Raw genomic sequence first — 23,799 nt, 5'->3', positions numbered from 1 at the left:
TGAACACATCGGCACAGGAGACAATTCCTTAAACAGAACACACAATGCAGGTGCTAAGATAGATTTACAATTAACAAATGAAACCTCATGAAACTGAAAAGCCTCTGGACACCATCAATAGGACAAAATTGCAGCCAGCAGATTGGAAAATAGTTAAAGAGTTTACCAACTCTAAATCTAATAGAGGAGTAATATCCAAAGTATATAAAGACCTCAAGAAATTAGACATCAACAAACTAAACAATCTAATTTAAAAAGGGGTATACAGACATAAAAAGAGAATTCTCAATAGAGGAATCTCAAATGGCTGAAAAGCACTTCAAGAAATATCCATCATCCTTAGCCATCAGAGAAATGCAAAGCAAAACTACTTTGAGATTCCATCTTTCACCTGTCAGAATGGCTAACACCAAGAACACACGTGACAGCACATGCCAGTGAGGATGTGGAGCAAGGGGAACACTCTTCCACTGTTGGTAGGTGTGCAAACTTCTATAGCCACTGTGGACATCAGTATGGTGATTGCTCAGAAAGTTAGGAATTCTCTAACTCAAGATCCAGCCTATGCTACCCTTGGTCTATGCTTGATCACACCACAAGGTAACTTGCTCAACCTTGGTCACTGCTACTCTACTTCAGAAATTAGAAATTAGAAACAACCTAGGTGTACCTCAACAGAAGATACAGAATAGGGTATTATTCGGCTATTAAAAAAATCATGCAACTTGCAGGCAAATGGATGGAAGTAGGAAAAAAAATACCCATCCCGAGTAAACCAAGACTCATAAAAATAAATATGGTATGCATTTACTTATATGTAGTTATTAGCTTTTAAGTACTAAATAAGCTACAACATGTAGACCCTGAGAGGTTTTGGCATAGAGAAAAGGACCCCTGAGGGGGCACATGGATTTTCCTGGAGGGGGATATAGAGTAAATTTTATGACTGGAATGAAGCTGGAATGGGGGGTCAGGAGTGGTCAGACTAGGGAGGAGAGGAGGTGGGAAGGTTGAAAGGAGACAGGATTAAAAGAGGGAATGAGGGGAGACAGCTAGAACTGAAGGGCATTTGAGGGCAGGAACGGAAAGCTAGAGCAGTTGAAAGTCACAATAAAATGACTCCTAATACTCATAGATCAGTATCTTACTCAGCCAACAACAGAGACACTTCCTCTTATAGCAGACGGGAACACATAGAGGCTCACCAGCAGACATTATGAAGTGGGGAAGAAAGAGAGAGACACACAGATAAGACTGTACGCACCTTGGAACACACAGCTGTACTGGATTTGTCTCCATTAAATCCCTCTCTGCAGAGCCCAGGAAACTCTGCAGAAGAGGCAGAAGGTGTCTGGGAGACAAAAGAGACAATGGACACCAGAACACGGCCCTCTCAGACATCTGAGCAAAGCACTTATGAGTTCAGAGACTAAAGCAGCATCAGCAGGGCTTATGGGTCTGGACCAGGTCCCCTGTATATATACTCTAGTTTTCAGTTTAACACTTTATGGAGAGGGACTGCTGAATAAATGCAGAGTGGTTCTCTAACTCTTATGCCTATTATTGGCATCTTATTTTTCTATTGGCCTGGCCTGTTCAACCATGCTATGAATGGTTTTTGTTTTCTCTTATTGTATTTTATTTTGTTATGTTTTGTTGTTATCTCTTAGAAGCCTGTTCTTTTCTAATGAGAGTCAGAAAGGGAGTGGATCTGGGTGTGAGAGGAGGTGAGCAGAAAGAGGAGTAGAGGGATAGGGACCTGTATTTAGATATATTGTATGACAAAAGAATTTATGTTTAATAAAAGGCAAAAACCAAAAAAAGAAAATGAAATTTAATGTGTAAGAAATCAACTAATCTTCATGACATTTTAAGTACTATTATCATATATGTACAACAAATAAATTACACTCTCTTGAGCTTTAAAAAAATGTATTTTAATCTCATTCCAAACAGAAATTTCTAGATACAAATACATCTCATTCAAATCATTGTTTAACGTACATTCTGAAACTTAAAATATTATAAGGATTCAATATTTTCATCTTTTATAACCTCAATATATTATATATTTAATATATAATATATACACAATACATACACGTAGTCAGCAGGATTGCAAAGTAATTCTCAAATTTGATCAGTATTGATAAATATTTTTAGATTAAACATAACTATTTAAAAATCAAAGAAAAAATAAAATACAGCAAGGCCCAAAACTAACAGTGAGACTGCTGATGTTCATATGGCCAATCATTTAAAAAGAACTTTCAAGCTGGGTGGCATTCACTTTAAAAGAATATTCCTGCTACTCTCAAGTAACAGTACTTGTAGACAATAGGTGATTTATATCTCCATTCAATGTAAAATGACTATGCAGCTTTTCTTACTGTAATATACAGTAGCTTTCTCTTCCTTTCTGTTGGATTTTTTTTTTAAGACTAATACATTACCAACAGAAGTAATTTTCATTCCTTTCCCTTCCCTCTGGCATGGCTCAGTTTGAAGATTGTTCTGTAGGCAGCAACTATGAGTAGTAACAGTACCACAACACCATGAAAAGCAGTCAGTAACTGGAGTCCTAGAAGAAGTCTAACAGACTGTTGGAGGTTTGCAGCTGTAAACCAAGATAATCAGAAGGATTACCCCTGCAGATAGCCCTCTCACATTAGTTCTCACAATGAGTTACAATTCCAATGCCACAGTGTGTAACAGTGTAACAACCTATCTCATGAGTTTTAAATATTACAACATTAATTCACCCTGAGAGTACAGAGGAAGCATTCAAAACAAAACACTCCAATAATTTTTTTCTCCGTTGTATTTGCATTCTTCCTTTGTCAATCCTTCAAGGGCACAGATATTTGAATTTAAAGTGTGACTTGGATATCCGTTTTTGACTGAAATTCATGCCACTGTCAGATACTGATGATAGAAAAGCCCAAAAAGGCTTGTAGAAAAGAGGCAAGCAGCAATCCACCATGTCAAAAATGACAGAAGTCCTCGAAAAAGGAGAGGCGTGAAGATGTTTTTTAAGCTGCTCAGTGCCACTGTGATTTGTGTAACAGTTACCTTCATCTTCCCATCAGGTGATGGTAGTTCAGGGTAAACCGAGTTGGAGGGGAGATTATTATCCACTGGCAAGGGAAAGGCAGCTTCTGGATAAATTCCCCAGGAATGATTACCTAGGATATTCAAGACACAAAACTTGATAAGTAGATGATTCTAAGGATCAAACAAAACAAACAAACAAACAAACAAACAAAACCATAAGAAAAGCAAACCTTAAATCCCCACCCATATTACACATTAAAAAGTTTGGTGGTAGAGTAAACAATTTTACGTTGAAAATAAAGTAATAATTTTGCTACCTGTTAAGGTAATAAAATTAACTGAACCATATTATAGAATTTTTTTTAAAGTAATTAAAGTATATTATAAAAAACAAGTATGACAGATCCTTAATTCAGTGCAGTGAAATCTGGCTATGAGTCAACAGCCTTCCTTGACAGAACAGCCCCATTAACTTCCTAGAAATCCTTTCTGGGGCTCCAGCATCACACCAAATGTCTTTCTGAGAAAGATATGACATCAATGTGAGAAACAGTTAATGGCTTTTAGAACTGGCTTCATCATAAACTTTTTTACCTTGCATAGGATATGAGTCACATAGTGTAACTGAGCTACCCGTCCCTTATGGTACAGAGGTCTGAAGGCACACTTAAACTTAGGATCTGTTCCCTGTATGAGTGAGCCTATTCAGATCATACTTAAAGAGTTTCTTGGGGCTTTTAAACCACCACTATGGAAGACTGCCTGAACTAAGAAAAGGAAAATAGGGCAACCATAGGTAGTTCCTGGGTACTAACACACAAAGAGACTTGACAGTCCAGACCCCACTTTTGCCCTGAAAATCCTTCACCCTTTCTTCCAACATAAGTTACCTGAAGTCAAACTGTCTATATAATCTGCCACCTAGCCAAGTTTACAAAGACTTTGTAATAACTGAAATCTTAGGCCCCAACAAACCTTTAATTCACCTACTTATAACACTCAAGTCTAAACAACAGTGCTTAGCCACATTATTTGAGAACTCTGGAATTAACCTTAAAAGAAAACCCTTTAAACATAAAATAATAAAACTGCACACATCCAGGCTTCTAAACCCAAGACCTTTCCAGAAAAGATTTCTCTGGCTTCCTTCTAAAGCTACAACAAACAACAGCAATGTCACTAGGTGCACATCCATGCTGGTGACAGAAAGCAAAGGGTGTGCCCTCGGTGCCATGGCACACACACATGCCTACCTAGTGTTTTCAGAAGCAGAGTCATGTGAAGCAGCATTACCAGAGGTGCCACATACTGCAGGGCAATGACACACAGGTAGTAAAAGACTCGCGCCACCTGTAACCAACAACAGCAGACAAGTGATGAGTGAATTAACTGGTCCTAAAGTCATCACACTGCAATGCTTATGATATTATCTAATCCCTTCCTGAGCAAACAAGTGAATTATTACTAGTCTACATTTCATTATGCATGGATCTTAAATTCAAAAAGGCTCAAACTGAAGATAAAGATTTTAGAATTTGAAAGTACTACAAAATTGAAGAAAAATCTCAAAAGTAAATTACCAAAATCTCTATGGAGAGCTACTTAAACAACAGAGTAAACAACTATAAAGGCAGATATGGACATGAACTCTATAAATAAAACACTAAATCTTCACTCCATATGAACATATTTGAGGTCAACTTTTGAATAACACGAAAATATATAAAATATAAAGATGAAAAACAGGCCAACATTCTAGTAAATCTAAAAAGAAAAGGGATCAGACTCTAGGCCCACACATCACTCACATCTCTCTTCTTGAAAGTCTCCACTAAGTACTTAGAATTCACATAGAGGGAGTAATCAGACAGGCACTGCATTCCCCAGTCTTCTAGTCGTAAGGTCTGACAACATACTGTAATGCCTTTCAGAAGTTTATATGGCTGCCCATTCAGCATCAGGGACTTGAAACAGCTTTGTAGCAACCAACAGTATTGACACATAAGCCCCTTTCAGCAGCAGAATTGGATAAACATCTCTGACAAATGCCAGCTTATGAGCACCCCATTTGTTTACAGGAAAGATATTATGAGATGGCATATTTCAATTAAAGGTCCAAATTATTCTTCATGAAATGGCTTCTGTCATTCATTTTCCATTTTGATTGTTATATAACTTGCCATTTTCTGTAGCTCAACTGTACTTATTCGGCCAGCTTCTTTCTTCATTTGATCCACACATTTCTGGGCCAAATTTAAATATGCTTGCAGGTGACTTCGCATCATGGCCAACCGCAAAACACAGAGCAGGATTATTAACCAGAGTCGAAGAGTATCAAATGTGGCTTCTGTCATTCTAGAGATCAGAAAGTGGATATGGTGCTCTCAGGGATCACAATGTATTAGCACAGTAGTCATGCTACTTACTATTCACCATGGAGACCATAGAAAAATTTATACTTATCTAGACTGAACCAGGAGACCCAGAACAAAAGAATTCTACTCTACCAATAACACATTTAATGGCTTCCCTTGTACAAAATAAGTAAGCATAAGCATAACGAAAGTATAGGTCACAAGAGAGCCCCCTTACTATCTACCTATGGCTAGGAAAAAACGTGAGCGATATGACAAAGGCAGTGAGGCTGAATGGTCGCAGATGATTTCGTTCAAAGGGATCATAGGAGACCACAGGTGGAACTAATCAAGTCAATGACTCACCTACAACTTGCTATAGTTTCACATGTTTATAGACTTATTTGGTTGGGGTAATTTCAGTCTGCTCTGTTTCTAATTAGGACCACTGAAAATTAAACAAAACAAAACAAAACTCATAGATTAGAAATCTCCTTAATTAATCTGTCATGTTCTAAGTGGTGCCTCAACAATAAGTTTAAGATTTTAGCACATCTTGTAGCTCAAGACTGAGGGGATTGGTGTGTGTGGGGGTTGAGGGGGGGGGAGGAAGGATAGAGACAGGTGCATCCCTGAAGCTCACTGGGCAGACAGTCCATGAATCAGTGAGCTTCAATGACACTGTCTCAGAAAAATATTAGTAGAATGTGATCCAGGAAAGACAACTGATATTGACAGTGTCCCCCAACCCTTTATCATGCTCACATACATGTACACATGTACACACACACACATACACACACACACACACCATATATACATGCACATACCCTTCCCCATTGTGATGCTTTGAATAGGTGTGGCCCCACAGGCTCATGTTTGAACGCTTGGCCCATAAGGAATGGCACTATCAGGAAGTATGGCCTAGTTGCAGTGAATGTAGCCTTTCTTTTGAACAAAATGTGTCCCTTTTGGGACAGTCTTTGAGGTATTCTACGCTCAAGTAACACACAGTGTGGTATGAGATCTCTGGGTGCTGCCTGCAGATGATAATGGACTACTAAACCTCTGAAATTGTAAGTCAGGCCCAATTAAAATTTTTCCTATTTAAAAGCTGCCTTGGTCATGCTGTCCCTTCATAGCAATGAAACCCTAACTGAGATAGCCCCTACACACAATGTTCCCTGTTGTGTGCTCTATTCATTCTAACGTCGATTTCAGGGTGCATCTTTGTCACGGGATTTTCACTGTCCAATTACATCAGTGCTGAGGAGGCCCATGATTGGACAGGGAAAAGGGAGGCAGAGTAAAGAGTTAGAGAGACAGTGTCTCAGAGTAGGAGGACAAGGAAGATGGTGGCTAACGTGTACCCATGTGGTGTTTTCCAGCTACAAGTAGCTATGATTTCACAAGGTTAAAATATTGGGATAGATCTTTTATCATTATTAATTAGCTCTGAAATTACTGTACTGGCATCTTATAAATTGTGATATTATTGATACATAAATCTGATTGGTTAAGCATTAAGAGTCTTGATTCTACCAGGGTAATGTGTATTATGATTGATGGCTGACCGTGGAGTTACTGGTAGCGAGAGGAACTGGGGGTGTGTGGGGAGCAAGGAGAGGTACGAGAGAGATGGCCCAGCGGGAGCCCTGAGGTCTGACGTGGCAGGAGAGTTGGCAGGCCAGCAGGAGCGCAGAAGCGTGGTCTGGCCCCATGCAGAGTTGGTGGGTTCATTATTTTAATATTTCCGGCAACACATCTTAACTCCAGCTCTTATTTGGAAAATCAGTGTGTGCAATTACACCAAGCATCATCGAGTTACTCTATCAAGTCACTCACAAGGTACTACTTTTCAAACAGAAACCAGTTCTTACAAAACAACAATAAAACCTTTAAGGTTTAAAGAGACATCAAAAGTCTATCTTCATTACCAAAATACTTTAAGCTTTTCCCATCAGTCTAACTTTTGAAGAGATGTCATAAGAGTATGTATTGTCAAGCCTTGCTTTTTATGTAGGTCTGGGGACCTGAACTTAGATCTCTGGGCTTGTCCAGCTGTCAACTTTATAAAATGAACCATCTCCCAGCCTGAAACAATTAAAAGAAAAGAAAAGAAAAGAAAAGAAAAGAAAAGAAAAGAAAAGAGGAGCCTAAAACAATTCACAATAGGTTTTCCCTGATCATGGTCTATTACTACATCACCCTTCTGTACAACAGCAATTGCCTGGGAAGTGAACTAAAGGCCTATCTATACAGGTGCTATGGTACATCATGCTGTTGAATAAGAAAAAGGGAAGGCAGAGAAGCCATGAAAATGTGATTCTGTTTGAGTGTTTTCTGAACTGAAGGTCAGAAATGGGAATGAGACAAAAACTTTATAACCCATAGTGGTTTGTTTCCCTTTTCAAGGTTGTAAAGGCACACAGATTTAAACTACAATGCAAAGGCACTGTTGGCTAGAAAACATAAAGACATAACAATTTAACAATACATTTCCACTAGAATAAGTGAGACAAACGAGCCAGTCAAAAACAATAACAGTATAAAGATGTAAGGGTATGTGCACCCTCAAAGCTGTCATTCCAAGTGACCTGTCTAGAAGTCTGTTCCCTGGAGTGTGGAACGAGGACTGACTGGTAACAGTGAAGATGGCTATTTCACAGCTATGGAGGAGAACAAGGCAAACTTAATAAACTAGAAAATCACTGGCTCATTTTCCAAGTTCAGTATGTGGAATCAGCTACTGATTAAGTATCTTCTAACACATCCTAAGGTAATACAAGTATCTGATCATGTGACCTGATGGAGTCTCAGGCAGGAATGTGAACTGGGGTCAATGCACAGGTAAAGAACAGGCAGAAGGTAAGGACAGCAGTCGCAGGCGAGCCTCAGCTCAGGTCTGAGACTGTATCAGAAAGTGAAAAAGAAGCTCACATATAACTGTGTGGAGGTGGAGGCAGGTGACCACCCACTGTGAGCTCAAAGTGAGCTGGGGCTTCAATAAGACCTAGTCTTTATCAATCAATCAATCAATCAATCAATCAATCAATCAATCAGAGAGAATGGGGAGAAAGAATTCTTTCCAGATTCCAAGGTAATAGTGGTCTTTAGGATAACTTCTAGTTTTCCTTTCTGGCTATAAACACACAAAGGCTGCATGTAGCCCCATTTTACTTTTTCCATACTGTACCAGAATTTAAGCACATATCCCATCAGCACAGCAGCATATCCACTATACTTCTGACTACAAGCACTATTCCATATACTTAGTACTTTATATGACAGAAAAACCACATCACTTTCTTTTTGACCAACAGTCATTATTTCATCAACTACCACATGGATGCTTGACTTTAAACAGATTTTGTTTTGAGACAGGGTTTCTCTGTGTACTCTGGCTGTCTTGGAATTTGTGTTATGGACCAGGCTGGCCTCAAACTCAAGACATTCACCTGCCTCTGCCTTCCACGTGTTGGGATTAAAGGTGTGCTCCACCACTGGCCAGCATAAACAGATATTTTCAACTAAATTATTAACTTACAACTAAAACAGGATAAGATGGAGGATATTTAGGCTATAATTTTGATTAACTGTTTATGAAATATAGCAGAAGCAAAGATAAAACAATGGAGAAAACAGTTTCGCGACTATCCCAAGGGAGGATGTTGTATATAAACAAATTGGATTTTGGTACTGCTACATTTAGAGGAGGGTGGGAACAGAGAGAAATGCGAATCTCACTAGGCTGCCCGGCCTGACCTTAAGCTCCTCATCTTTAGGCCTCCCTCATGACTTTAGAGCCATGACTGTATTCTTAGATGTGCATCCTCAGGTCTGTCTCCCACAAAATGGTTGAGTAACACCATTAGTCAACTATTTAACTTTTGAGTCTGCTTCTCATCTAGTCAATGAGAACAGTAACTATGAACAATTATTACACAAAAGACCAAGAAAAAATGCTGAGAATCACTGACACAGCATAATTGGTTTCTGACAAATGCTAGTTTCCTTGTTCTTCCTAATTTTACTTGTAATCTGTCAAGTTAAACCTATTATTAAGGGTTAGTTGTTTAGTTATATGTATGATAGACACTACTTCTTCAGGGAATACTTCCCTAGTTCAAAAGAATTATGTCAAAATAAAAATGTTATGGTCACCACTGGTTCTACTCTCCAAGGCAATTGAGTATATACTACACATAACACAGTACACACCATGCAGCCAGTGATTTGCCAGACTTCTCGACTTTAATTCTGACGACACAATAGTGAAAAGAGCATCATTAAGCACTTTTCAAAGGGCTGCATTACATGTGATCTTTCACTGAATTCTACCAAGAACCCTGTGAGGTAGATATCACTTCCTTTTCCAGATGGGGAAACAGAGACAGAACAGTTAAAAAATCTGCCTCAAGTGACATTGTCAATGAGAAGCTGGGCTAGAGTGCAAAGCAGCTGTCTAAACCTTCTTAGAACTGCAATGGAATCCCACGACATGTGCCTAGCACACAGAGTGGTTATTAGTGCCTGCCAATAAACTTCTTTATTCCTTTGATATCTTATTCTGCTAACACATAGTTGTCTAACTGGGGATATATGAACAAGTAATAATAATAATAATAATAATAATAATAATTTTAAGATATTACTTTTAATTTTCCTAAGTATGTTGTAGAAACAAATTTTGTTAGAGATGGCAACTATAGTACTTACTGTATGTCTCTAATTTATTTGAAAACATTTTATCTAAAAGGTATGAATGAAGCAAAAGGCAATGTTAAAATTTTCCATGGATAAGGAAATAAATACTACTATAGTTTTCATTGGCATTACTTTCCCTCCATAAGTTTCACAGTAGAACAATAATAAAAGCACCGTAGAGGGATCCAAATAGGCAAAATGGCAGATGATAATTGGACATCAGGAGATAAATCTCAGGGTGTATATAGGCTAATATTAGTATAGAGTAATATTTGTTAGTATTCTTTTCAAAAAAGTTCAAAAATAGGTTATATGATGGCCTGCAGCTTCAGGTTCAAGCCTTATCTTCACCACTTACACTAATATTAAAGAATAAAGTACCTCCACTTAATATAAAAGCAGACAAACAAAAAACTTTAGAAGTGTGACATGTCTTCAATTCTAGTATTCAGGAGGAAGAATCAGGCAGATCTCTGTGAGTTCAAGACCAGACTGATCCACACAGTGAGTTCCAGGACAGTCTGGGCAATATACTGATACTCTGTCTAAAAAAAAGATGAACAAACCTACCTACCATTAGAAAAAGCAACTTTGAAGTATAATGAAATAAAACATAGGACTCAAGTACCCATACTTACAAAGGGACACTCTCTCTACCCAATGGTGGGTTCATGATATAGTCTTTAGTGATTGGTTTCACCCAGAGCAGAACCATAAATAAAGGTGCCAAGAAGTTGATATGAAGTAATGTTCTGAAAATATACAAGAAATACCATAAAGATCTAGAAACAAAATGTGCAAGTATAACTAGGGTATAGCATTTCTAACTATTTACTGTTAACCAGAATCCTTAAGAACTGAGTTATTATCTTAGTGTTTCAGGTGAGAACATGCAGACCTAGAAAGACAATCCCTTAAATCCAGGACTCAATGATAGGTGTTTTAAGAATTATCTACAGTGATCCCAAGGGAATATATACCCACACGTCATCCGAAAATTTTCAACATAGCTAAACTGAACATTTGCTTATTATTCACAAATAAATGAGTAGAAGGCAAATGGCAAATGAAACACAACAGCTTACAACTGAGCAAACCTTGCAATATGCAATGATCATTTATAATGCCAAAATTACAAATGACTCAAGATTTGTATTTCTTGGACTGTTATAAACACAGATGAAATTCATTTACCATATACAAATAAAGATAATGTACCACCCCCCCCCCCTTATTTTTAGTTCTATGGAACAGACCTTGTTACACAGCCTAGCCTGGCCTTCATGTTACTCTCAGCCTCACAAAAGCTGGAACTACAGACATGAGCCACCATACTGGGGCTACATTCCTAATGCAGAAGAGGGATATCAGGATTAAGCTGCAACCTCTCTGTTAACTAAATCTGTATCCTACAGATACACATGGCTTGACAAAAGTTTTCTCTTTGGAACAAAAGACAGACTTGTTACACTATTTTATTACAACACACTGCTTTCATTATCAACCATAGAGAAGGCTTAACTATAGGTTTTAAATACACAGACTTTTAAATATTACTACATAGACAAATGGTAGGGACAGGTCTGGAGGACACAGGGCTGAGTCAGGAATAGTAAGTCCTGAGACGGAAAGGTGGTTACAACCCAAGCACAGTACAAGCTGCAGTGCCTTGCCATAGGGGTGCAGTCTGAGCTGCTCCTTTGCCACTCAGGCTACCCACAACAGAACTAGCTTGCTCATACTGTTGCAGCATGACAGGGTGAGTGCTGTACCACAACACGAGGCTGTAATAAACTGGAAATAACACAAAATCCCAAATTCCCACAGGAAAACCCTTAAAATAAAGCCACATTTTACTGAAGATAGATGCATCACCCTCTCTCCAATCATCACTAAATGCTTTATGTTTTATAACGTGATTCTTTCATCTCACAGTCTTGGTAAACCATGGAGGGCAGGGAAGAAAGAGCAGTATTAGGTATGCAGTGTTGCTAGGGAACACTCCAGTATCAAGGAGCAGCCCACAGCGGTTTCAGTAGCTTGTGAAGGGCTCCCCTCCACCCACCCTTTTCAGCTTATTTAAATCCTAACACTGGGGTTAGTGGACTGCAGTGTGTGTGTAGAGAGGAGGGGGGGGGGAATCAGGTTTTGTCTTAAAAGAAGCCTTTAGAGAGCTGGGTGGTGGGAAAGGCAGGGCATAGTGAAGAGCATGCTGAGTAAAAGAAAAAACGTGGGGGGAGATGAAGTAGTGTGTAACAGGGGCGGGGCAGCTAGGAACAAGTAAACACCTAAACACGGAGAAAATGGAGTCAAGAGGAAAAGTGAAAATTAAAGAACATAGGTAAAAGCTAAGAATGTAAAGAGAGGAATTAGGATCTTAAAGTGTCTTAAATACAGTGTCCTCCTAGAAGAGCTTAATGACTATATATATGTATATAAGATGGAGGGTCCAAGGATGACCTGCAGTGCAGGTATAAACGAAAGCATATACAAGCTCACCCTTCTGTTAAGGTGGGAGTGGGTGGGTAGGGGAGCAGGGCTGGGGGAGGGTATAGGGGGCTTTGGGGATAGCATTTAAAATGTAAATGAAGAAAATATCTAATAAAAAATTGAAAAAAAAAGATGTCTCTATTCATAAACAAACTAAACTCCAATCAACCAAATAAACAAAGACCCCTAAATAACTACAGAAATCAGCAATGGCTTCAGAGCCATGAGCAGAGGTTTAATGTTTTCTCCCTTAGATTCAAAATAAGATTTGGTGGTTAAACTAACTTGATGCAGGATGTTGCATATTATTTACAATCTGGAAATAAAATAGTGAAATACTTTAAGTTTAACATGCAGATCAACAACTTAAAAACATTCTTACAAATGTAACTCAGATTTAAAATTATTTGTCATAAATAAAAATATTAAAATATCTGAATCAACACATAAACTTTAAGTATTAAAAAAACTTTTTTAAAAAAATTTTTCTATGAGATTTTCAATTTGAATGTAGAGACCAAAATGCTATAAATCTCTGAATTAAAAAGAATATAAACTTTAACATTTTCATTTAAACAGGTAAAAATGAGTTTTAACAACAAATGTATTTTTAACACTAGCCTGAAATTTCAAAGAGAAACTACTTATAGCTGACTAAAAACTGGTGTGACATCAAATATTTATTGATATTAATTTTGAATAAAATAATTTATTTTATCACAATAATATACCTTAATTAAGATGGAAAACATATATTTATCTGCATGTGCTTATGTACATTTTCCGCTTACTGTGTAATTTTTTCTGTTGCCATATTCAGGGCATCCAGATGCATTTGAGCCAGCCGTAATCCAGGAAATGTCAAAAAAGCCCCAATGAGTGAACAGAAAACAGCCAGGAAAAATTTGAAAGTAAGTTTTGAAACAGGGCCCCTAGAAATAAAGTTTAAAAAAAAAAAACTGATAAATTTTTTGATAACTTACTAAGAACCATTTTTTCTATCCAGGTAATTTACAAGTCATGACAACGTCAGTACATCAAAGTATGTACTACACACATGCATACTGATCTTATTCTTGACAGGTCATGGTGAACTAACTAGAAACTAAACCAGATATTTCTTAAATAATAGCCAACAATCCAAGCTACACATTAATGACATATGGCTCAGATATAAGTTAATTTCATCTTTGGACACAGTGGGATTGTAAGAGCAAATATAGCTAAAAATTTGATGGGAAAGTCTTAACTTCAAATGACTGTACACAGTCTGAGTAAGGTGTTCCTAAAAGTGGTGACCCGGGGGCTGGCAATGGAGTTTAGGGGTAAGCGCCTCTCACAGTGAGTTTGGAGGTGAGCACCTGCTCGTCTGTATGCACTGGTCCCAGGGTTAGATCCCAATACCGAAGTGAGTGAGGGAGAGAAGTGAGAGTCCTATCATAAGGGAATTATTTTACTAATTAAAATCAATTATTTATAGTAAAAACTGCTTTAAGAATGAAAAATGTTAAATTTAAATAATGCTCAAATTGTCAAAAACTTACTGAGATTCTAAACCCTGCTTTTCAAGAAACTGCATTGCACTGTCTGAAAAATTTGTAAACCCTGTAGGAAAAAAGAGACTACTGTCATCATAGGGTGAAATATACTCTTAGAAAACACAGCATCTTATATGCTAATGACTAGCCTTTCTCTGTGTTAATAAGTATGCTATGATGCAATAAAAATCAGTTATTCCCAAGAACAGTCTCTAAAACATCCCTTTGATACTTGTACATTTCATGAGTGCAGAAAATTTGAATTAATTCCTTAGCATTACAGAAATTAATTAAACCTTAAGAAAAAACTAAGTGTGCAACATTTTGGGAACAAGGTTAATAAAATCTTATAAAACAGTAACAATAAAGATCTCATTGAAGAATAGTAAAGGTTAATTAGAACATAAGCCAACTCAACGTTTAAATATTTATCTGACAAAAACTTAAATACTGAAATAAAAAATATTTAACTAAAATTGATTTTTAAAGTTGTATAAAAGTTTTACCTGTTTCAAGGCCAAACTCCAGGTAGTTCTCTGTTACGATCAAAACTGCCATTGCTTTAACGAAGAAAAAAAATCCAAAGGTGACACAAACTGACCTTTCACCTCCATCTTCTACTTTAAAATAGTGTGTAGTTAATGAAAATAGAACTTTGCTGCAAAAGGAAAAGTTCAGGAAAAACCACAAATAACTTGTGGGAGCTATGTACAGCCATCTTTACATCAGGCAAATGCCAAAAGAATACCCAGTATTCGCTTTGATTCTATCTAGTGTCTGTCAGAGGTCCTTGGGAAGTGAAAACTAATGAAAATCTTAATGGAAATAGAACACAAAGAGAAAATCTAATGAGTCTATATTTTTAAATTAAGGAAAAGTATGTAAAAATTAAATTGTAATTACATAATGTATTTCTTATGTATATGACTCAAATTCAATGGGAGTAACAACAGAATTTGAGAAACCAATAGGTTCAGGACAACAGCAGCTTGAAAAGGAGTGGCAGAGATTTTAGGCTGCTACTCTTATCAGGCATACTTATTAAGCCTTTATATTTATTACTTGCACTTATAATAAATTACATATTATAATACCACAGAAGTCTTTTGTACCCACTAAATTATAAAATTTTAAAATTGCTTATAGTTGCTGGTGTTATATGAAAACTATTTAGAACCATCATTCATATGAGGGCTAAACAAAGACAATTCCAACTGAATATTCCAAACTGATCAAAGTTTCAACATGCCCACCTTGAAAATAAAACAAAAGGCAACATGTTACCTGAACTCCACATAACACATATTTACTCCTTTAATTAGGATCAAGTCAAATATAACGCACACCTAGCACTTGGACCGCATTCTCCTTAAAAGAATGCAGCCAGTTAACAAATGTAGACATAAGAAACTTTGATAGAGCTGGCTCCCACTCTCACAGCCTTTGCAGCACACTGAGCTCCATCGATACAGCGCGCCGGGCCATGCGAGAGCTGGCCCAGCACTGGGCGACTCTGTGCCTCGCAGAGGAAAACCAGCTAAACATGGGCAAAGGAGATCCTAAGAAGCGGAGAGGCAAAATGTCCTCATATGCATGCACTCTTTGTGCAAACCTGGCGGGAGGAGCACAAGAAGAAGCACCCGGATGCTTCTGTCAGCTTCTCAGAGTTCTCCAAGCAGTGCTCAGAGAGGTGGAAGACCATGTCTGCTAAAGAAAAGGGGAAATTTGAAGATATGGCAAAGGCTGACAAGGCTTGTTATGAAAGAGAAATGAAAACCTACATCCCTACTAAAGAGGAGACCAAAAAGAAGTTCAAGGACCCCAATGCACCCAAGAGGCCTCCTTCGGCCTTCTTGTTCTGTTCTGAGTACTAACCCAAAATCAAAGGCGAGCATCCTGGTTTATCCATTGGTGATGTTGCAAAGAAACTAGGAGAGATATGGAACAACACTTCAGTGGATGACAAGCAGCCCTATGAGAAGAAGGCTGCCAAGCTGAAGGAGAAGTGCGAGAAGGATATTGCTGCCTACAGAGCTAAAGGAAAACCTGATGCAGCGACAAAGGGGGTAGTCAAGGCTGAAAAGAGCACAAAAAAGAAGGAAAAGGAAGATGATGAGTAGGGTGAAGAGGATGAGGAAGAGGAGGGAGAGGAAGACAAAGATGAAGAAGATGATGAATAAGTTGGTTCTAGCAGTTTTTTTTTCTTGTCTATAAAGCTTTTATCCCCACTGTACACAACTCACTCCTTTTAAAGAAAAGAAATTGAAATGTAAGGCTGTGTAAGATTTGTTTTTAAACTGTAGAGTGTCTTTTTTTGTATAGTTAACACACTACCGAATGTGTCTTTAGATAGCCCTGTCCTGGTCCTATTTTCAATAGCCACTAACCTTGCCTGGTACAGTCTGGGGGTTGTAAATTGGCATGGAAATTTAAAGCAGGTTCTTGTTGGTGCACAGCACAACTTAGTTATATATGGAGCCAGCAGTTTTGTTTCGTTTTTTTTCTTTTGGTTTTACTTTTGGGTTTTATTTTTTTTCATCTTCAGTTGTCTCTGATCCTGCATATACGAAGATAATAGTTGTTCTGTTAACTGAATACCACTCTGTAATTGCAAAAAAAAAAAAAAAAAAGCGGCTGTTTTGTTGACATTCTGAATGCTTCTAAGTAAATATACTTTAAAAAAAAGAATCTTTGATAGAATGTCATGTTAAGCACTGAAAAAAACAGCTGTGTTTTAGCATTAGTCACATACAAAACAAACCGCGGCTAAAGAGACCTGTTCCAGAAGTTAGGCAAAAACCTGGAAGTTATGCAGTTAGATTAGAGGAGGCTGAGTTTTAACCCTAGCATAATCCAGAGCCTGGACACTCAGCACTCACTTGTCTGCCTCCACCAATGACACTAAATAGTCAATCCCAGAGCAGAGGAAAAGATGGACCTTTTCAAACTAGTTAAACATTTTTCTTACAGTTTTTCAAAAGGAGCATGCTCTATGCTAAAGCTACACTTTAAAAAAAACTTATTTTATTTAATCCATCAATTAATGAATAAATGGTGTTAGGTTCCCAGCCTAGGGCCTTAAGCTTTCTAGGGAAGTGCTAAACCATGAGACATCTGTACATCCTGCTCAATAATTTCTATAGCAAGGAATAAATCTTCACGTCTTCTGAATCTGGAAAGCTGGCAATCTCCTCAAAGCACAGAAAGACTTTAAGAAACAATACTGATGCAAGCTTGCATCTTGCAGTGCAGGACTTTGTTGTGCTTCTATGCTCTACTCCTCCTAAAATCCCTACTACTGCTATGTAAATCTTACCTGAACCTGCTAGTCAGTCTTTTTCCTATTTTTTAATAACACCTACTCAATCATATATAAGTAGCTATGAGTAAACTGTGGCACTGTTGAACTTGGCATGATGCTCTGCTGTCAAGCTTAAGCAAATTATCAAATTTATTTGATGTTAATTTCAATTCAAATGATTCAGAGGTTTGTCAAAAGCATCATTTCTATGTTATTTTAAGAAAGATGATTTTTAAAGCTTCTCTTTCATGAAACCATTACATATAAATCAATATTATTCTTCTCAACTTTTATACATAAAGAGATTTTGCCAATTATGACAAAGACTACAGAGACTCAACACCAGGTTTTTTGATAAAGCCTTGAGGAACCATATTATTTTATATTTACCTCAAAACTAAAGACACATATACACACACACTCTCTCTCTGTGGGTGGGTGTGCATTCACTTCACTTAAATCATGCCTGGTACAAGAAACGTAGCAACTGTCTGGGACTGGTGAAGTCACGGATCTTAGAAGAGAAACTACTCCATCCTACTTTATTAGACCAGCATAATTTTTAAATACATTCTAAAACTTTAAGTCTTTTTGTTTGCTTGTTTGTTTTGTTACTTTTTTTTTTTTCTTTTTTCTTTTGAGACAGTTTCTCTGTGTGGAGCCCTGGCTGACCTGGAACTTGCTCTGTAGGTCAGCCTGGTCTCAAACTCAGATCCACCTTTCTCTGCTTCCTGAGTACCTGGATTAAAGACGTGCACTACCACCGCCAGCTAAACCTTATACTCTTGTAATTTCCAGGTCAGTACAGCTTCTCTCTACAACAAATAAAGACCATCACAGAAAACAATAGACAAACTGCAGCAATCAACAGACCAAGCTGATCTATCTACAGTATAGCTCCTGTTATCTAAGACTCAGAGAACATTTAGACTAGGGGAGAAAAGGATTATAAGAACCAGAGGACTAAGAAGTTTGCAGTATCTCCTAGAAGTGACTGCCTAAAAACAACTGAATTATGACAATATCAATAGTCACACTAATGTGAAAGGGGAATAAATAAATAAACCTCACAGGGTCCAACCCCTAGACAAAAAACTACCAGTCATTAAAGACTGCTGAGAGGGAAAGGCTGGGTTGGTGTAGCTCTGCATCACTCTCTCTTCCCCTGCCACGAACACCAGTAAGAATCAAAGGGAAAAAGGCTATCATTTTGAGAGAGAGTGAGGAAGGACAAGGAAAACTTTGAAGAAGGAAAAGGAAGGAGAGAAGTGATGTAATTTAATGTTAATTTACTATAGTTTTTTAAAAAGGCCATATGCATTGAGAGACTATGACCAACCCTGACCTGAATTAAGTGTCCAGTCAATTTTAGCAATGCAGGAATAGTTTGACATACGTAAATGTAACTCATCATGTAGTGAAGATTAAAACACAGAAATAACACCACTTTACTAGAAAACTTTGGTAAAATCCAGAATTCATGGTAGAAATCATAGAAGGCTAGTGACAGAGGAAGTGTACATCAACACACCAAAAGCTGTTACAGCAGCCCTACCCTACTAAATGCAGAAAACCTCAAGCACCTGCACACTAAGATCTGGGATAAATAAGGAGGCCCATTCTTTTTACTGCTATACAGTACAGTTTGAAGTCTCAGCTAGACCAATAGGACAAGGGAAGGAAATAAATGGGATAGGAATAGGAAAAAAAAAAGAACAAAGTATCCTTGTTTGCAGAAGATATGATTATATAAGAGTTCCTAAAGACTCCACCCAAATCCTTTTATAGATGATACTTTCTGCAAAGTGGGACGACACAAAACACATACAAACCAAGAGCTGTCTTATATATCAATGACAAACACACCAAAAATGAAATTCCATTTATAACAGCCATAATAAAATAAAATAAACATGCCTAGGGACAAACTGAACCAAGGAAATAAAAGAACTCTACAATGGAAACTTTACAACAAACAACACAGAAATTAAGGAAGATGCAAGAAGATTGAAGAGTTTCCAGGCTCATGGATAGGCACAACTAATCTTATAAAAATGGCCATCCTACCAATAGCAACCCACAGAGTCAATGCAATTCCAATCAAAATTACATGACCTCTTCACAGATGCAGAAAACCAAAAACCAATCCCAAGCATTTCCGGGCCAAAAGGAAGTAGGATAGCTAAGACAGTCTTGAGCCAAAAGATGCTTAGCGAGGTACCACCATACTTGATTTCAAATTATACTACAGTAATAAATATTGTATGGTACTGGCACAAAAACAGAGATCTATGGGATAGAATTGAGAACCCAAATATAAGTTCATGTAACTATAATTATACAACTTTTGGCAGAGTTGTCAAATATATATTGAAGAAAAACTGTATCTTAATTCTGATACTATAAAACCAGGAGTGGAGAAAGCAGAGTGCATGTTTCAACTTACAAGGACAGGTAAGAAGCTGGCGAGCAAGACTCCAGTACCTCAGGAAATAAAAACAATTACAAAATGGTATCCCACAAAACTCAAAAGCTTCTGTACAGCAAAGCAAACTGTGAAACAAGTAATAGGCCCACGTTTACCAGCTATTCATTCATCGGGGATTCATGTCCAAAGTATACAAAGAACTCAACAACTAAACATTAAGAAAATCAAGAATCCAACTAAAAATGGGCTATGGAACGGAATAGAAAATTCTCATACAAAGAGCCAGAAGAACCTTAAAAAGTGCTCGTCAGCATCACTGCCCATCAGGAAAATGTGATCAAAACTCTTCAAAGATCCCCTGTTACCCCAATCGAAAAAGCCATCTCCAGTAATACAAATGACAGCAAATGCAGGTGTGCACATGGCAAAAGAGAATTTCTTACATACTTTTGGTGGAGTGTAAACTAGTGGAAATCAGTTCTGAATAAAACTGCTTAAGACCCAGCTATACTACTCCTGAGCCACATTCAAAGGACTTCATACTCTACCTCAGAGACACTCAGACAGCCATGGTTTTAGAGGAAGAAAATGAAGCAGCTAGGATATCCCAACAGATGAATACATAAGAAAAATATACACACAATACAGTGCTGTTCTTTGTTCAGGCAAAGAACAAAAAAATAAAGAAATGGATAGAACTGAAAAACTGGTACTTCAGGCCCTAAGTTCTCTCTTTATATTTATATCCTAGTTGCAAACTTTTGTTTTGCGTATTTAACTTGGAAGACAAATTGAAGCCAGGAAATTAAAAGGGAGATATGGGGAGGTACGTTAAAGGGGAGGGGAAAATAAATTATAGGTAAAAAGAAAGTAGAAAGTGGAAAATTGGGGGTGGAGAGGCTTATGCAGGAAGAGGCATATAAGGAAGAGTATGGGAAAACCAATGGAAGCCTAATAGGATCCTTGGGATACAAAAGAAAGGGGATTGGGATGGGCTTAACGAATTAAGTGGAGGTGTGGATAGAGGAGAAATAGCAAGAGGAAAGAAAATAGCAAGCAGGTTAATCAAAAGTAAGGATGTATGAAAAAGTTATTACGGAAACTGACTAGTTTAGCAAGCTAATTTCAAAACAGTAGTTTGAGCAGAAGGACACCACACAGATGGACAATGCCACTCCCAGAAGTCACAGGTTATTACATAAAAGTCAAAGTTCGAGGCACGGGACGTCTCCCCATGAGTTGTTAGTTAGAGAAGGCCAAGAGATATTAAAACTATCACAAGCTATTGTCATTGCTACACAGTAAAATCATATTGCTGAAAACACCACAGACTTGGGCTACAGGACATAAATTAATCTCACACCAAACAGGAACCATCCTGATAACTAGCCTTCAAGGTGCTAGAAAGAGATCATGTTCCTACTTAAACTGAATTTCACATAAGCTGAAATTTGTTCAACCATGGAGAGATGATGTACTTATGTTTGTGACTATTATTAAAAGTGCTGGTACTTTTCCCCTATTCAAATGATTACGTTTCACACTTCTACTTTTCTTGGTAGAAAAGCAACTAAGACAATTACATTTTTCATTTTACACTACAGAACAAAGAGACAGACAAAACCCTAAAAACAATATTACATCTTTATTACACATTCTTCATTTAAAGCTAATTTATAATAAGCACATTCACTCTTATGATCTATTTAGCAAAATCTTTCAAGATAATCATTCCAATTCAACAGTACAAAAAGTTTGTAACATTACCTTCAAGTTTTATCATATTCTAGATGTGCAGCCTTATTACTTAGGAAGAAAAAAGGAACATAAAGTTTTTCTAGATATTAGAAAAAAGTATCATACATGTTTTAAAGTACATCACAAAATAACCTTATAGTGGGCCAGGGTAAATGTAACCAGATAATAGAGAAAAATACCTCTCAAAGATATATGAAAGCATAAAGATGGGCTTTATTTTAAAAAACAAAAATGGCCAAGGTTTTAGATTCTAATAAAACAAAAGGCCACCCTTGAATCCTTTTTGACTAGAGCTGACATCTAAAGCAAACTACTTCAGAGTTCCAACTTTCACATCACATTTGTACAAAGGAAGAATATAGTAATAGTAATCTGTAACCTTTTAAGGGATTTAGAAGTAGCTAGAAACTGACTCGCCCTAAGTTGCTATGGCTATTTCCCACAGCAAATAAGGTAGCACTTAACTTCTATACCTTTGCATGTCTACAAATAAAACTGCCTCAACTGGAAAGCCTTAGGACTTATGTTCATTTAAACTACGACTTGGTTTTATAAATATTTGCATGTCCATAATAATAGCAAATTAAAAACTCTAGCTAGGTATAAAGATATGCATAATGGCTTTTGAATCTTACATATTTGACACTGTATAATACAGTGTGGAAATATGACTAATGATTTAGTACTGTAGCCAAGCACAATAGGTCTGAAAAGCCTTAGAATTCTTTGCAGCATAGCTTTCTTCTTGAAATTCATGTAATTGACCCAACACTACTATGGGCTACAGTTTATTCTTAAGAAAGTTTATTTTAAAAACCTGCCTGTATGTTATAAACTACTTTAACATTTTGACTTCTATCACAGGATCACTCACTGGCTTTTGCTATGATGATTTTACCTCTTTGCTTTTCATTTCTTCATAAGAGATTAAAATGCTCCATAATCAGAGACATTTCCCTAGAACTCTAGGACGTCACATGAAGTAAAGACCATTAGTACAGCTGCTTCCCTGTGCTGTGAGGTCTTCACTGTCATTGCCTTACACTCTAGCTCATGGCATAAATAGGACTGAAGCATGAAGCCTGGTCAATGATGATGTGCAGAGCTACAAACCAATGAGGAGGGAAGTCAGGGTCAGTTTAGAGTGCACTGATGACAAGAGGTGGCCCACATCCAGGCTCTAACATTTAAATTTAGTATCATGCATTCAAAATACCAGTCTCCTTCTTTTAGGACTCTCAAGACTACAGAAAATGTTTCTGCTGTCCAATGTAAGTCCATCAACATAAATACACCAAGAAAAGGAACAAATGATTGTGTAAATAAAACAACTGGCCTGTGTAACTTAATCACTAAACTGATTAAGTTAAATGTTCCTAATTTGAGAACTACTTTAACCAAGAATATTTCATTAGTAACAACTGCAGAAAATATCTGAATCAATTAATGTATATGTGCTTGGAAATCTGCAGAGACCTGCATTTGATTCATAAGTAGGGACATACAATAAGGAGATGAAGAAATCCTAAACAGTAGTCACTGCTGGTAGATTTGATTCATAAAGATGAGAGCAGTTAAAGCTAGGACAAGCACGGGCTGTCAGCACATTCTTCTTAAATAAAATGAAAAATGACAGAAAATATGTGAGTGGCTAGTCACTGTGTATGTTCTTTTCTTTAACGAAAGTGGAAAGAGAAGCATTCTATAAGGAATATTTATCACTAATAAAAAGACACAAAATGTAATAAGACAGATTTTCAAAGGAGTTAAAAAAGAGCTCACGAACATTTTAAACTGTAGTAAAAGTCTAAGCGAGAAACATAAGAAAATAGTTGAGAAAGTAAAGAAAATTTCCTAAAAAATACAAAATTATAATGACCATACATATGAAATACAGACAATTCCAGATGCTTGTATAGGTGATTCTACTTCCTCAGCAATAAGCATCCACAAAATGTTCATCAGATAAATAGTTACAAAAAAGCTTCCTAGAACTCACCAACATGAATTTTCAAAACAGGTGATTTTATAAGAATAAGACCAAATCCAAGCTGGGCAATGGTGGCGTATGCCTTTAATAATCCCAGCACTTGGGAGGCAGAGGCAGGCGGATTTCTGAGTTCGAGGTCAGTCTGGTCTACAAAGTGAGTTCCAGGACAGCCAGGGCTA

General features: G+C 37.2%; 1 protein-coding gene and 1 pseudogene across 4 annotated transcripts in view; one reads left to right on the top strand and one right to left on the bottom strand.

Annotated features, from left to right (window-relative positions):
* Positions 1-1,819: 1,819 nt before the first annotated feature.
* The window catches only part of Tmem161b (transmembrane protein 161B), a 70,576-nt gene continuing 48,596 nt past the window's right edge, over positions 1,820-23,799 (bottom strand). For 2 of the 4 annotated variants that reach the window (XM_029468324.1, XM_021179988.2), the window contains 7 exons: positions 14,650-14,801; positions 14,150-14,210; positions 13,397-13,537; positions 10,754-10,867; positions 5,235-5,409; positions 4,308-4,404; positions 1,820-3,185 (listed from right to left, as the gene is read on the bottom strand). In XM_029468324.1, the coding sequence (XP_029324184.1) occupies positions 2,908-3,185; positions 4,308-4,404; positions 5,235-5,409; positions 10,754-10,867; positions 13,397-13,537; positions 14,150-14,210; positions 14,650-14,801 (1,018 nt within the window). In that variant the 3' untranslated portion in view covers positions 1,820-2,907. The remainder of the gene's footprint in view (positions 3,186-4,307; positions 4,405-5,234; positions 5,410-10,753; positions 10,868-13,396; positions 13,538-14,149; positions 14,211-14,649; positions 14,802-23,799) is intronic. The other 2 variants (XM_021179990.2, XM_029468325.1) reach the window with 1 other exon arrangement.
* LOC110307779 lies at positions 15,687-16,323 on the top strand (annotated as a pseudogene).

This window comes from Mus caroli, chromosome 13 (assembly GCF_900094665.2).
Source record: "Mus caroli chromosome 13, CAROLI_EIJ_v1.1, whole genome shotgun sequence".
Taxonomy (NCBI): domain Eukaryota; kingdom Metazoa; phylum Chordata; class Mammalia; order Rodentia; family Muridae; genus Mus; species Mus caroli.
The sequence above is the reverse complement of the archived record's forward strand: the minus strand, read 5'-3'. Positions and strand labels throughout refer to the sequence as shown.